The sequence below is a fragment of the Arthroderma uncinatum genome (assembly GCF_011692745.1).
Source record: "Arthroderma uncinatum strain CBS 119779 chromosome Unknown scaffold3, whole genome shotgun sequence".
In the NCBI taxonomy this organism is placed as follows: Eukaryota; Fungi; Ascomycota; class Eurotiomycetes; order Onygenales; family Arthrodermataceae; genus Arthroderma; species Arthroderma uncinatum.
Genome location: NW_022983865.1, coordinates 2,890,423 through 2,905,651, shown reverse-complemented (window position 1 = coordinate 2,905,651; position 15,229 = coordinate 2,890,423). Strand labels below are relative to the sequence as shown.

General features: G+C 49.1%; 4 protein-coding genes across 4 annotated transcripts; 1 reads left to right on the top strand and 3 right to left on the bottom strand.

Moving 5' to 3' along the window:
• Positions 1-260: 260 nt before the first annotated feature.
• GIQ15_04630 (cholinesterase) lies at positions 261-1,940 on the bottom strand (the record flags this gene model as incomplete). The annotated part of the gene is made up of 1 exon (XM_033552047.1): positions 261-1,940. One exon carries the CDS (start codon positions 1,938-1,940, stop codon positions 261-263), a length of 1,680 nt encoding a protein of 559 aa, XP_033405777.1.
• Positions 1,941-5,885: 3,945 nt separating this feature from the next.
• GIQ15_04629 (benzoate 4-monooxygenase cytochrome P450) lies at positions 5,886-7,589 on the bottom strand (the record flags this gene model as incomplete). The annotated part of the gene is made up of 3 exons (XM_033552046.1): positions 5,886-6,776; positions 6,834-7,457; positions 7,512-7,589. 3 exons carry the CDS (start codon positions 7,587-7,589, stop codon positions 5,886-5,888), a joined length of 1,593 nt encoding a protein of 530 aa, XP_033405776.1.
• Positions 7,590-11,658: 4,069 nt separating this feature from the next.
• On the bottom strand, positions 11,659-13,075 carry GIQ15_04628 (uncharacterized protein; the record flags this gene model as incomplete). The annotated part of the gene is made up of 2 exons (XM_033552045.1): positions 11,659-12,843; positions 12,932-13,075. The coding sequence occupies 2 exons, from the start codon at positions 13,073-13,075 to the stop codon at positions 11,659-11,661; spliced, it is 1,329 nt and encodes a 442-aa protein (XP_033405775.1).
• A 470-nt stretch (positions 13,076-13,545) lies between these two features.
• Positions 13,546-14,329, top strand: GIQ15_04627 (uncharacterized protein; the record flags this gene model as incomplete). Its single annotated transcript, XM_033552044.1, has 2 exons — positions 13,546-13,822; positions 13,935-14,329. The coding sequence occupies 2 exons, from the start codon at positions 13,546-13,548 to the stop codon at positions 14,327-14,329; spliced, it is 672 nt and encodes a 223-aa protein (XP_033405774.1).
• Positions 14,330-15,229: the final 900 nt, after the last annotated feature.

The following is a 15,229-nucleotide window of genomic DNA, read 5'->3' as shown; positions in this document are numbered from 1 at the left end:
CAGTAAAGCATATTGCAACGAATCAGAGTCTGATAAGGCAGGTGGAACATAGTCTACATATATGTATCGTAGGTGCATTTACTCTGAGCCAAACATTAGATCAGGTCATTAATCATTCAATATTTAAACGGAAATAGGTATATATGTATATATATATGCCTTAGCATACTCCAAAATCTCCCTCTCCCTCTTTGTCTGCCTCGGGTATAGTATGACTGAGTCCACATGGGAGGCTGAGTCCACATTGGCCAGTTCGACTTTCATATATGTAGAATATCCACATGATCAGCAATATATTTTGCACTTGTGGCCCTAAAGTCATCAGAAAGCAGACTATTTCCTAGTGCCGAAAAATTCAACAACTTCTTGCTCTCGCCCCATCGAGGCCAATTGGGAAACCCAAACGGCATTCCTTTGTTGGGATCCATAGTGTTGATGAAGCTAAGATAGTAGTTCTGAATACTGGTGCTCGGAATTCCGGGGGTGTAGCCGTGGGTGGTGAGGATATCCGAGGCGTGAAAGGTGCCAATGAAAGGGATGCCGTAACCATAGGTGGCGAGGTAAGACCAGGACGGAACGTCGGGCTGCTTCTGGTTGGCAATGTTTAGGAAGACGCGACGACTTAATGTGAATACCAGGTCTCCAAGAATAGCAGCCAAGCGTTTGTATTGTGGGTATAGCTGGTTGAAAGGACCAGTCCTGAAGGGCGAACCGGCAGACGGATCATCAGGGTAAGTGGCAACTAGATCCCTAACCTGCTGCTTGGTTGCGCTATGGAAGTATAGTGTGCTGAGATAATCGACGACATGGTCCGTGGTCGTGAGGTTCGACTGCATGAGCGCGAAAATCGTGCCTTCGTCTTCTTGATCACCGATGATAAATGGAACTTTAGCAATGTGCCCGCTTTTGCCTAGAACGTCTGCAGAGGCCGTGAGTGCTTTTCCATCAGGGCGTGGAAGATAAGAAAGAGCAACTGAGTTGTAGCTAAGGAAGGCTGGGACGGAGTTTGCGGCATTGAGGAAAGTGGTGTAATCGGCAGATCGTAGACAGTCGAGTTTATTGGCAGCGTTGGCGCATCCGGCCTCGGAAACGACTTTGTTGTATATAGCATTGCCTTTAGGGCAATCAACAGGGTCGGCGGGGACAACGCTTCCACTATCCATGATTGCTGCACGGAACAGAGGCTTTCCTTTGTATGTATTGTCGCCATCGTACAGAGTCATTTGGTTGTACACAGAGATAGAACCGGCAGACTCTCCCCAGATAGTGACTTTTTCTGGGTCTCCACCGAACTTTGCAATATTATCGGCGACCCATTGAAGTCCAAGGCGTTGATCGAGGTGACCCAGGTTTGCGGAACCATCTTTCAGGATATCCGAGCCAGGCATGAAACCAAAGCCTCCTACCCGGTAGTTCACAGCAACATAAATAATATCTCTATTTTGTGCCATAGATCTCAGGACCAACGAAGTGCCATCGTACAACTGTGTGGATCCGAGTTCAAAAGCACCACCGAATATCCAGAAGACCACTGGCAATTTGGAAGTTGGCGTCGCTGAAGACGGCCTCTGGATATTGATGGTCAGGCAGTCTTCACCAGCATTGCTAACTGTCTGGAAGAATGGTGTGTTTATAAACCTCCCAAGAATGTCTTCAGGGATGTTGTCAGAGCTGAGATACATCTGTGGGCAAGCTCGAGGGAGCCCGGTAGCCTGGATCGTTCCGAGATTCGTGGTGATAGGTTGTGGTGGTTTCAATCGCAATTTACCAACCGGAGGCTGAGCGTAGGGAATGCCTTTGAACGAGTCAACCCCAAGCACACTGGACCCAACTATATTAGCATAGTCCAGTTTGACAGTTGGATCAGCTCGCTTGTTGATTGTCGGCGCAGCGGCGGATAGATGGGCGAATAACGCCGCAAGGCTGAGGAGATACCACATTATGCAGGCTGGACAGGCTGAAGAGGGATACCCAATGCAATGGGTTTGGAATAAGGACTGGATCTGGTACACTGCACCGATGATCCTGAGTGATTATTGACAAGGGAAACATCGTGCTTTTATATACTCAGACTCGATGCCCAAGTATATAGAACGGTGGAAATCTACCGCCTTTGCCCCCGAGGTATCCGTCTGTTGGGATTGGGAAAGTGGATTGGCATCAGCAGGTCACTTTTTGGCCCAAAATACCCCAGAGTCGATGGGGCTCTTAACCCAGATGGGGAAACCAGAACTCTGAATGTCCCTGTCCATCGTTGTATGTGGGTATAGCCTTAGAAGCACTGACGGTTAGCACGAGAATTGCGGGATCGGCTTTCAAAATCATGGCATGTGCAACCAAATATATAAGGGAAAGGCAAGCCTCGACCGAGGTAGGTATGTTACTACGTATATAATGTAGTTGGATTCGAGACCCCTCTCTTCAAGCATAGTTAATAGGTTAAGACGTCCGTATGTATCCGGAGACCCATTTGTAGTCCAACCATGTTGGCTTGGATGGCTATAATTCAGGTACTCTTGACCCAGGATGGGCAGTAGCCTTTCGGTGGCCGGCTATGTAGCATGGGCATACATAATGGATCCGCAGCAAGGTAACAGGTTCGAGGTACACCCGCCCACCAGGGTGTAACAACGAAAGATAGTTTGGATCAGGAGTAATGAAGGACGCAGAGTGGGATTGGGGCTTCCCGCAGCAGAGGAAATATGAGGTAATGATAACTGCAAACTCAATTTCCGGATTATGGTGGCAATCTGAATATATATTTTAAACTGGACGGTCCTCGATGCGGCGCGCTTCATGGCGCTTCTTCTGTGCATTGTGTTTGCAGCTGACAATGCTACTATAAGCAGGGACCTCTTATTCTGGGCAACGCATAACGGGGCTAGGATATTGTAGTATATTCTTCGGTTGGGCTGAAAGTGCTTCAGCTGTGGCGTTGCCGCCTCTGCGAGGACGTTCGCCATGGCCTATTCCCGCCACAGGCTGATCTCAGATTTCCTTGGATATGATATGCTATAGACTATTCAATTCCCTTTTTTTGATACGAAGTGTATGTGCGGGTGTTCCTGAATTCAATGGCGGGCTTTGAAAACGGCAGCAGTTTCTCTACCATCACCTATAGTGATCGTGATACTAAGCTGGGGTACTTTTGGCAAAAAATAAAAATCCTTTAAGCGAATTGTTTTCATTGGTCGAATGAAAGGGCGTATGACCCCTTTGGGGGGACCCAAGCATCGTCAAGAATAGGCTGGTAGGCCTATAGTTCGCGGAGATGTGGCTTTAATGGAGCCGAGAGCGAGTCAGAACCACCCCGGGGACCAGTTTAACTTGTTCGACCGTAGAAACGGAAACTGGGCACGGGAGAAGAAATACGAGCGGTGGCCCACAAAACGCGTGCGGGGAAGCGGGGACGCGGGGATAAGCAACTTTTCTGAAGGGGGGTGTCGAACATAGAGGGTGTAAATACAGAAGAGAGTGTGTAGGGATCGATGCATGAAAAAACCTACAACGCTCTTCCGATGAGAACTGAAAGCGTCGTTGAGAAGTTGAGGTCACCCTGCAGATATTCGGCTGACTAACAACGTCCTGACTAATCATGGTAGTCGCGTGATGAGGTCCGTGCCTGTGGTAAAATGCTAAGTATATAAAGCTTGGCGCAAGTAAACCGCCTCTGCCTCTGCCTCTGGCTTGACCTGAACAAGACAATGCTCCCTCGGATGGGATATCTCGGAGCCTAAGGACTAAGATAGATCCCAAGCATGTGGATTTCCAGCTAAGGAAGGCGGCTGTGCGGTCGCATGGTTTCCCGTGTAGCAAAGAAGGTGACAAGCATTAAAGGGTCCATGCAAAAATGATGACGATCGTGGCTGATCGTGGTCACCTACTATACGAAGTACTCCGTACATGGCTTAACAGTAGATAATTCTTGCGGTCTGTACAATATGTCGAGGTGCAGTAAGTTTTGAGACGGCACTTCTCGATGCGGTCGATGTTGTAAGAAGACTGGTACTCCGGAAAGATAGCCATATACAGTGGTTTGGCCCGAATACCACCCACATTGGCAGTTAGTTCTTGGCTGGACAAACTAGATTTCTGCGCACGTAGCTACCAAGCTGGGTCGGTTTTTCTTTATTTTCACAGTCAGGCGCACGAATGCTGCCTAACACGGGAGTTTTTGACTGACTCTACACTCTTGCATATACGTTTGCCAGATTAGTCTAGCTCAACAAAGCCTCGTTATCGTGTTTTTTGTATCCTCGGTCGTCTGTTTGTGCTTGTGAGTCTGGTTCAGCTATAGGATTGACTTGTTCAACACCCTTGTCGCGAGCAGCGCTTGATGCTTGACGTAGCTGACCTTACTCGTTGATCACCAACATCCTTCAGTTCTGCAACCCTGGCTTGTCCATCATCCTCTTTGAGACCTTGATTCACTTTGAGACGAGGAAGCCGTTCGGCCGATTTATTTTTCTACCCCAAATTCACAAGGTTGCTCCTGATCTGGCGTGCTTGGCCAGCCTATTCTCTGCTCTCCCCAGGCTCACGCTTGTCTCGGGGTTTGGCACGATCCGATGGCCTGGACCTAACAGACTTCCGCCGGAGTTGAAGCTTGATTCTCATCGGTGACTTATTCTCGCCCGTTCTCAAGGGTGTCTTCAGGCAGGCGTATTAGGCCCAGCCTGGAAGCGGCTCAATAACATTTGCTTCCTCTTTCTCGTGCTCTTCACAGGCCTGCGCTTCGATATGTCGGGGTATCAATCTTCCTGGCCCTAGCGTGGATTAGCTCCAGTGGTCAAAAACCGTTGAACCCTGTTTTCGTATAGCTTCATTTTAGACTGATGTCGATAGCTTTTTAATCCTACGAATTTCGGACGGATGGAACAGTTCATGCAAAGGGGTATATTAAGAGTTTCACTAGACATGCAAAGGTTAAGTTAGATATTGATAATCATTGACACGATAATAAGGTATCCTCGTTTATACCTAGAAGCGCCATGGCTGCCGTCTGCATCGTACGTGTAGCAGTAGCCTCGGAGCAGGAGTGACACTGGTCTTCCTGTTGAAAGGAATATGAACGTAACTAATTGGAGCGGATGCTGATTTGTCATTTCTAAACCTGATGTACATCACTGATTCGTTTTCGGGCTGGCACGAAGCGACTGTAGCCCTCCATCAGACAGGATACGACGCACATCAGTAGTAACCCTCGCGTTGAGGTTTTCTTCACAAGCACTGGTGGCCAGGAATAATCTGCCATGAAAATATCTCAATGCTCCTAGTAAGTATCCATCATGGTTTCTTCGATGAAGATGTTCCTACTAAGTGTTATGTAGTACGTGAGCTGAGGTGCTCTCTTTTTCGTTTAACAACCACAATGTGGCCGCCAAGACTTCCGGGCTCGGGTGTAACTGCCAAGGCCTCCCAGCTCCCAAACTCCTGGCAAACGCAAACCTTGCTTTAACCAGATGTTTATAGGCAGTTTCAAGTTCTCTCGAACACCTAGTTTATCAACTCATATCGTATTTCACATATATATAAGTAAAGATATCATGGTGCTGTGATCCATCCATCTTCCAGAGAATATGAAAAGCAACATAATACATACATGCATGATATATGGAACTCGCTTCCTGGGCATTTATCTAAACAAAACAAAACAACAGCTGCTTTTGCTTCTGTGAATCCTAGACTTCACTCTAGTCCAACAAGAGCTGCTTCGCCTCGCCCAAGTACTCCACTGCGTGGTATGTGAGGTGTGAAGTAAGTGTATAGAAGGTGCCATAATAGGCACAGGTCATCAACATCATCATATATATAAAAAAAATCCATCAACCTTGCCCTAGCCTACCTTACCCATTTTATCTCGTTATACTTACATGAAACGACCCCTATTGGCGCTTTCGGATAATGATGTTTGGTCCAGTCTTCTGGCTGGTAAAGTGGTCGACCATGGCGAGGTGGCCATTGGCATCTTCACCGGTGTGGTCGGCAAGCTCGATGTCGAAAAGGAACATCATGCGGGCAATGGTAAGACGCATCTCCATCAAAGCCATGCCCTTTCCGATACAGCCACGGGGGCCGATGCTGAATGGGCAGAAGGCTCGTCGGGCAACTTCGACAGAGTCCTTGGTAGACACCCACATTCCGCTGTCGGCCTGGCACATGGCGCCTTCGATCCAGCGCTCGGGGATAAATTTGGTTGGCTCGCGGTAGTAATCTGGATGTCTGTGGATGGCATAGCATGGGGTTCCGCAGTCGGTTCCGCCCGGTAGGAAGACACCGTCGACTTCGATGCCACCTGGTAGGACTTCACGGGGGATAGCTCCGGGGACAGCGGGAGCGAGACGCATGGCTTCATCGATACAGGCCTTGAGGTAAGTCATGTCATTGAGCTTGGAGCCAGTGACGATATCTTCGACATCAGTGAAGTTGGCGCGGATTTCCTTCTTTAGTTTCTCCAACGCGGTTGGGTTGCGGACGAGGTAAAAGATGGTAGCTGTGAGGCCGGTGGAGGTGGTGTCTGTTCCGGCGATCATGAGGACGTTGCTCTCACTCCAGAGTTCGGGGGTGGCGAGTCCCTTGCCGGTCTCAGGGTCTTTGGCGTTGAGGAGGTAGTAGAAGAAGTCCTTCTTGGCTTCGTGGCCGGCCATGGTTCGTTCTTTGGCACGCTGGGTTGCCTCGACACGGGAGTTCATGATGAAGTTCCATCGGTCGTTGGTCAGTTTGCGGATGAAGATTTGATCCAGTTTCCAGCTATCAAGGGGCATCCACAAGCCGCACTATAAATAAATTAGCATATATATATCAGCATGTAGAAGAGTTTAGTCAATACGTACGACGTAGTGCCTGAAAGCAGCTCGGTCGACGAGAGCGATGACGTCTCTTCGTCCACGCTCGATCAACATGCCGTAACTCTTTCCGAAACATAGCTCACCCATGACATCGTAGGTCAGGTAGGCAAACCAATCAGCCATGTTCCTCACGGCAACACCCTTCTCGTTGACGACTCTATCGGATTCCAAACCGGCAGCGTCACCGCCCATGATATCACAAAACTGACGGACGTTCGTAAGCATGACATCCTCCATTCCCTTGAGAGCATGCTCCGAGAAAGCCTGGCTGAGCACACGTCTCTTGCGGCCGTGGATGGTCTTGTCGATGGCATTGTGGGTATTGTAGACTCCCTTTATGGCGGGGAAGGAGTTGTAGAAGTTTGACTTCTTGACCTTCTTGCCGTGGCCGTAGATGTCGTGGAGACCCTGGACGGTGTTGATGGAGATGAAGTTGGGGGCTACGCGGACGTGGGTACCGTATTTCTCGTGCATCTCGACGAGCCAGAGATGACGGTCGCCATTGAGTCCATGATAGAGCTGGACGAGGGGTGTGACGGAGGCCAAGAAGGGACCGGGAAACGACCGTAGCGGGTGCAGGAATTTGTTATAAGCGCAGTATCCAACGAGCTGTCAGACCATCGTTAGTCACGGCCACTCAGTATAGATACAGATATAGCCTACCAGGACGCCCACGATGAGCAGGAAGACCTGTCCCGCGAGGACGAGCGAGAAGTTCTCGACAACCGGAGCAAGCAACATATCTGCTTATCTCCACGTGACTTTCCTTATCGCAGGCACTTTTTTGGGTGACGTCAGCGGCAGGGCCGGCGATAGCCGAGGGTAGCTTCTCGCAGGTGGAGGCAGCACAACAACGGTGCAGACAGGAGGAAGCAAAGACGATATGGATGAGATGGAGAGTAAGAAGAGAGGGAGGGAGAAGAGGAAGAGGAGGAGGAAGTAATTTATGTGTGGACTGGTGGACGGTGGGACGGCCTCTTCAGTTATAAGCTATACGCAGCGCCACGGCGTCCCTCGGCTAGCTGCGGCCTTCGAGCTCTCTCTCTCTTTCCTTGCATAGGGCAAAACACTCTTAGCTTTGCTTACTCTCAGCTCTCTCGTCTATGGATAGTTAGGAGAGGTTACCGGATATTTTAGACAAGCAGGCCCCCACGGCTGGCCCGGGGCATTGCAATAGCCAGCCTCCCATAGGCCGGGTGATGCTCCGAGCTGCTGCAATGTAGGGATGTCATGCATCTTCCCTGGGAGCTGTCGGAAGAATTAGACGGCTCGAGCTCGCCATCACTGTTCCATACACGGTCCGGGCATGTTCATGGAGGGGCGTGCTTATGGGTAGAGTGAGATGGCTTGCATCACTGGACCGGCAGCTGGGCCAGCAGCTTGGTCGTGGTGCCAGCTGTCTGCTCCATGGCGGTATAGACGGACAAGGACATCTAACATGATTGCAGAGATACATAGAACGGCGTTATATCTTCAGCAAAGCCCGGCCGGATGAGGCGGATGTGCTTCTCACCACGGTTATACATCTATACGTCACTGGTGAGTGTGAGTGCTTGTATATACTACCGGAGAGTCGGCAGCTTTCACTTCCACCGTTCGTCACCTGGTAGTGTGAGCAATAAACAGGCTCAGAATATGATTACACGGTCAATAGTGCCCTAGTTTATATACTCTTTCGTCTATTGTACCTCGCTGTCGGCGTCAAAGTACCGACGTTAAAATGCCGGCCGTATATCACGTGATATCAAGTCTGCTCTCCCACCAGACAGTGGACCGCGACACGTCTCTCTCCTGCACTGTATAAAAGCTCGACTCGATGCATCTCCGATGGCCATGCTCCATTATTGCGAACAGGACGGGTTGCGATAACAAGATCCCGCGCCCTAGATAAGTGAGAACGGAGTCGAAAGTGGATAGTTATGTCAGCATTCTCGGCAATTGCAGGGTGTTTCTATGGACACGTGATTTATATATGCTGAGTCAGCTTAGCCCTATCCACTCCAGTACTTCTCTCCTTTCTTCGTTTCTCCTATACTCTTCTGCCCTCTTTCTTCAAACTACTATTCTATACCCATACACTCGCCGAGGTTGACGAGGTTGACGAATGCTGTCTTCGTGGTTATGGAGGAGCCGATACGGTTTCCACATCTTTGAAGTTGATTGAAATAGCCACTGCGGCAGCGGCGTCTATTCATATTACAGCGGAATAACTATTCCGCGTTTGCATTCTTTGAACTGATTCAGTGACGCTGAATATCAAACTAGTGATGAGAAGAGACTGTATAAGAATACAATATTAAAATCTCAAACAACATGCGGCCGGGAAAGACTTATAACAACACATCATTGCCTTGATGTATCTGCTATATTCATTCTAGGAGCCGCAAAGAGAATACTGCTAGTCCAGCGTGCCTCTCCAGAGTGAGACTGGCACAGCCTGCAGGCATTCTTCCTCCTCCACTTCTGCTTCTGCTTCTGCTTCTGCTTCTGCTCCTGTCCCCGTGTCAACTCAGGCCCAAACACGCAAATACATATAGGGTTGCTCCTCGTCACTAGTCCTCATCCCTGTTGCTTTGGTATTGGCCCAGACAATATTGAAATATGTAATGTATGCGGAGGCCCGTATTTTCTGTGCGTCTTTTCGGAAATAAGCCCGCTTGCAAACAGCCAGGCTCTTACGCCTAATGTCTCTATCCAGGAAGATAAAGTTGAGGGCGAGACAGGCGAGATTGGGGCAAAGTGATAACCATTAATGAATGGTAGAAGTGGTCGACGATACTCATACTCGTATAAAAAGTCGAAAGCATCCTTCACTTGGTCAGGCCGAGTAGAATAATCCCCCCAAAAGGCTCGAAACCAGTCGTCTGTCACTCTGCAATACTTGTCCAACAGATGGTGTTTGGAAGAGTAGGTCTGTTCAAGCCAGGAAGACTCTAATGGAGAATAGAGCCTTCCAATCGATCGACTAACGTTGACTGCACACCATTCTTGGCTAGGATGGCCAGGAAAATCACTTCTAAAGACCCCCAGGGATACCCTCGTTTTGCAGCGTCTACATTGAAGATATTCACCGACACTCCCGTGGTTTTCATCGGGCCATCGCCATCCCCAGCGAACCGCAGGTTCTGACCCTGGATAAAACAGACGAATGACCTGACATGTATTCATGCGCATATGTCGGCACAGTGGGTAGTTGAGCTTTCCACACAAGGCTTTATATCCTTTATCAGTAACAGATGTTCCCCTGGGAAATATAAGAATAGGATATGTTATAGTGATCTCGGGCGAAGAAAATAGCTTTATAAACCAGTTACTATCTTGTCGAATCCCCTTTCCTCTTGATACCAGCTCCTGGATTTCGGCAAAGCTGAACTCATTGTGTATTCCAATTCTAATGCATTTTTTGGTTATTAGGCAGTAACGCTCTGACGGCGGCTTTTTTAGTTCGTCCTTAGAGAAGGCCGCAGAGGAAGGGTGTATCTTGAGACATCCTCGACAACAATACCCCTTTACCTCTCGGTTAAGTTCAAGCATACAGAGGCCCTTAAACCGTAGCTCCTTACTTGACATGACATCTTTAAGAGCATCGGAGTAATAGAATCGAGCGCAGGTGAATGCTAGGGCGATCGAGGTATCCGTAGAGTCCAGATTCTGACATACAGTGCTTAGTAGTTCCGCTGGTAGTTTATAGAGGTGGCTGTGGGCTGCATTATGCTGAGAATTGCGATGGCTGCGACGACGACGCAGAAAATTCCGGTAAAGGGATAGGGGCATTTTAAGCCATAGACCAGTTAAAATAAATAGAGGAAATAAAAGAAATAGAATCAATGAGGCCATATTAAGGAAAACCGTAAATATTTGTTACTGCCACTTCTGATAGCCTTGCACAGTATTTGGATTAGCATTGAATAGCATGCTCTGATATTCCAGATAGGCCTGGCAACCATCGTTATATATATAGGCTTACCCTTTTTCTTGGAACGTAAGTGACGTAAGTTACCAGTTTTGATATTGTGGTACCAGAATGTCGATGATGGCAGAGTCGATGTTCAACCAAGGAACGGAGCTGTTCATAACCACGCTTCTATACTAGTGATATAATAAGGAAACGAAGCCTCCTCCGTTATACACTATATGTGTGTTAGCCTACTACCGTGATGCCTACAACTTAGCATACATAACTATTGATCTACTAACTGGCTTACATTTCTTACTAACTAACCACTACTTGACTATTTTTGGCCTGCCCCTATATCTGTATCTGGATACCGTTGTATATGTTAATATGCTTACCCTTAGACTTCTCGTTAAATCTTTAAGTCCATTCTTACTTAGTCTTACTCTTAGATCTATCCTTAGACTTGCCCTTAGATCTATTCTTAGCCCTGTCCTTGGACTCGTCGTTAAGTTTTGTCCTTAGTTTTATTCTTAGGCCTATCCATTGCCTGGACAACCGGATACCATATTGTAATCAGTGCCACTGTCTTAGCACCCCAGGCACAAGCTCGGAGCTTTTCTCGAATAAGGGAGATAATCATTGAGTTGAGATTTCATTACATGTGTTACCCACTAACCACCATGATCAGTTTCCCCCTAGAGTCCTTCCATTGACTAATTGGATTTTTGGTCTTCAGGAAGAATAGGACACATCTTGCCAAAGACGCCAGTAGGGTCATATCTTCCTTTGAGACATCGCAGTCTTTCGGTATGAACGCCATACATCTGTGAAAATGACTCGCCCGCTATGATCGCACACACCGTCAGTTGCCTACCATATGACTTAAACCGCGAAAAAAGTGGACGAAAACCATTAGCTAGAAGAAAGGGAGGTGAACTTACGACTGGAATAGTTGATATACATCGGCACCTCGTCAGTCAACTGAGCGGGTTTTCGCTCCATCTCTTTTATAAACAGCTGTTGCATATCTCGACCCCATTGACGGTTGGCAGCATCGCTTGCTTCGTCGCACCATCTACTCGACAATATCCCGTTAAGAGTCATTCCTCTGTTAGAGCATGCTGTAGCTTCCATCGGTACTGAGGCACATTTCCTCATATCGAAGAATTCAAGCAGTACAGCCGTGCCCATCATACCTGGGTCCGCCGCCATTTTCTCCGTGTACATGTCCATGACGCTTCGTGCAAAGGCAGGTCTCATTGGGTGGGAGAAAAAGAGGCCCTGGATGTTTCGCCTGCCTCCATGGGTTGCCATTGGGTTTGCTAGGGAATTAACGGTGGGGTATGGAATCATCTTGACATGGTCCATGATGGGATCAAGAGAGTATAGACCTTTGAATGCCTCTCGTCCGCTCTTCTCAGGCCCGCGATGGAAGAGAACAGTGCATACCATTGGGGTGGCGTTAGTAGGTTGCGTTGTGAGAACGCAAACGGCGGTTGAGTCCTCGTCGGGGTGGTCAAGTCCGTCGTTGAGGACACCAATAATGGCCTCCAGCTTCTCCGGCTGAAAGCCGAGGATACCAGCAAAAACCTGGTCTACTTGGTCATAGGCCTGATATGTGAATTCAACGGCAACACCGAAATTGTGGCCTGCACCGCGTACTGCCCAGAACAGGTCTGGTTCCTCAGTAGCAGACGTTTTCACAATTCGTCCATCGGCAAGGACCATAGTTGCGGATAGCAGATTGTCGACAACCAGACCATACTTGGGGGTTAGCAACCCATAACCTCCGCCGAGGGTAAGGCCGCCAACACCTGTATGATTCACAGTGCCTCCGACGGTAGCTAAACCGTGCTTGCCACCAGCCTCATCGACATCAGCCCACAGACAGCCACCCTGGGCCGTGATCGTCTTGTGCTCTTCGTCAACTGTAACCTTTCGCATACGAGACAAGTCTATGACCAGTCCGCCATCAGATGAGCTAGCTCCGGCCACGGAATGTCCGCCTCCTCTCACTGCTAGATCGACGTTGTTCTGCTGAGCAAGTCGAACGGCCTGGCTGATATCTTCAGCATTAGCAGCAAGCAGAACTGCGCCCTAATGGTATATTTCAGTCAGCGTCCTGGCAACGGTTCGCTGCTCTGTGTCTAACAAAGAGCATGCGGAATCGTATTTGTTTCCTTACAGCGGATTTAACAGCTGCTTCGGACCAACGTGCTATGGCCTCTGCATATCCGGCGGATGACGGTATCAGGATCTCAGATGACTTGACCTGGGATTTCAGAGTCTCGATGAGCTCTGCTGTGATGGGGTTCTTGGGAAGCGACATTATGTATTCCGTTTGATGGATAGAACTTCAGAGGGACTGGTATTTGGATATCTCTTCTCTCAGCTGGTAGCCGCTGTCCAGTATATAGATCACTCCATGGTACTTCACAGCTCTGAACTCCAGGGCCCTCGCCTACGTGGTACATGGTAACGCGAATGGGCTGGCTAGAGTAATTGCATAAACTCCATCCAGCCAGCGTTCTGGTCGCTCCCTTGACGAAGCGAGGAGTGCCCTCTATGGAACGCATTCCTGATAATGTTCGATGTTGGGGTTTATCGCTTGGTGATTAGGTTGGTCGCTAGCTAGTTATATTTAGCTAACTCGTTAACTAGTAAAGGCCGGCTGGTTTCTCGGGCTGGATTCCGCCACCACCAGAAGAAGAATACTTCGGCTAGCAAGCGGGAAGATTTTGGAAGTCTTGAAGTGGAGAGCTGATGGTTGAAAGCTGCAACATAACGAATCTATAAACGATGGGGTTATCTCGAGGCATCTTCAAGCTCGGCGTCTACACCTCGATAGGCGCGGGAGAATTCTGGTTCTTCACCAAGGACTCTGCCGTCCTCCCTCTCCCTTCAAACGACTATGTCGCCCTCTCGGCGCACTTACGCAAATACAACCCGTCCAATAATCCGAGCGTGCGTGACGTCTGTGTGAAGCGAGTTCCTCTTTCGTCCATTGACGAGATGCTCCGTTCGCAAGATGGCAGACTAGTCGATGCATTCTGTGCCAGCGTCTGGGGAGGCCTGGGTAAGCGAGCTTCCACTGACTTGTGTTATATGCAAGCTACAGAGTACAGAGTAGCGAGATATGCATGAAGAAAAAAAAAGATATATCCATTGAAGCTGATGATGGGTCAAAGGATACACGGTTCAACGGGCCATTCTTGCCCACAGATACGAAAGGCCAGAGACTGCTCACCAGCTCTGGACCACTTCGCAGTTACGATTATCGACATATCCTACCGGGACTCAGGTGACGGACCACTTCGAGGTGCTCGAACATACGCCAACACGGATCGTCTTCCGCTGCGGCGACTCTCCCATGAAGCAAGGGGTGAGGGAGAGCGACGGGCTATTTGAGATCTCCGCCACTGCAAAACCGGAACAAGGCATTGCCGAGTTTGCTCTGAAATCTGTACTCTTCCAGGGCCTAGGAACGACCAGCAAGTCTCCCATGCCTTCATATGTCGAGTGGCTGCACAAGCAGTACGCCAAGCTGTGGATGGAAACGGCGCTTCTCAGAATACAGCGATGATAGGCACGCTTGCCCGTGTGGTATTACTCTGTACTCCGGACTATATAAGTGCATGCATGCAGGGTCGCTTAGTTCTGCCACGAGGACGGGCTTCGAGATATCATCCCAATTCGATAACTAGTTGGCAAGGCTTGATCCAGGCGAGGGATTAGCCCAATCACATGAATCCCGGCCTAGAAAGACGGTGAATTCACTGCCAGAATTGAGTAGCATTCAATAAATACGCCGTTCGAAGCCACGCCCTTATCCTCTTGACTCCGGGTCGTAGCCTTGTTATGCATGATAAGCCCGTTTGCACATGTGGATTGAAGCCCTTCGAGGAGCCAAATATCGCGACGGCGTGAACTTAAACGTCCGGAACGACAAAGCGCTTACGGAGTACGGAGGAAAATAATGCAACACTCCTCACCCTTCCCTTGGAGCCCCAGGGTTCGACCTCAGACTAACGGCTGAGATGCCGTAACCCATGCAGTCATGGCCCTTCAATCGTAGCCAGGGTTGGGGTACGAATTTAGCACCTCCCCCGATGCCCAATTTTCAGGCGTGGGCCCTCGATTGCTCCGGTCCTCAGTGCGCTGGGCCGTTGCAGGGAATAGGAGATCCGGTGATGCTGGTATGGGATAGAGTCGATATGTCTTATTACTTCTGCACCCTACGAAATGAGCTGAGATGCTCAAACATGCCATAGACGGAAGCTGTCATTCCCATGTAAGGCCAGGGGTTGGTTTCTAAATTGCACCCAGGGACATGGTCAGGGAAAGCAGCTTGCAACCGCACCAAGCCATGTATGCGGCCTTTCCATATTCCAGACCAAAGCGGCCGGGCGGATCTTAGATTCGCTTTCGTATGGATCCTTTCTAGAAACAAAACATTCCCTGTTTATATCCCGGATGGCGTGGT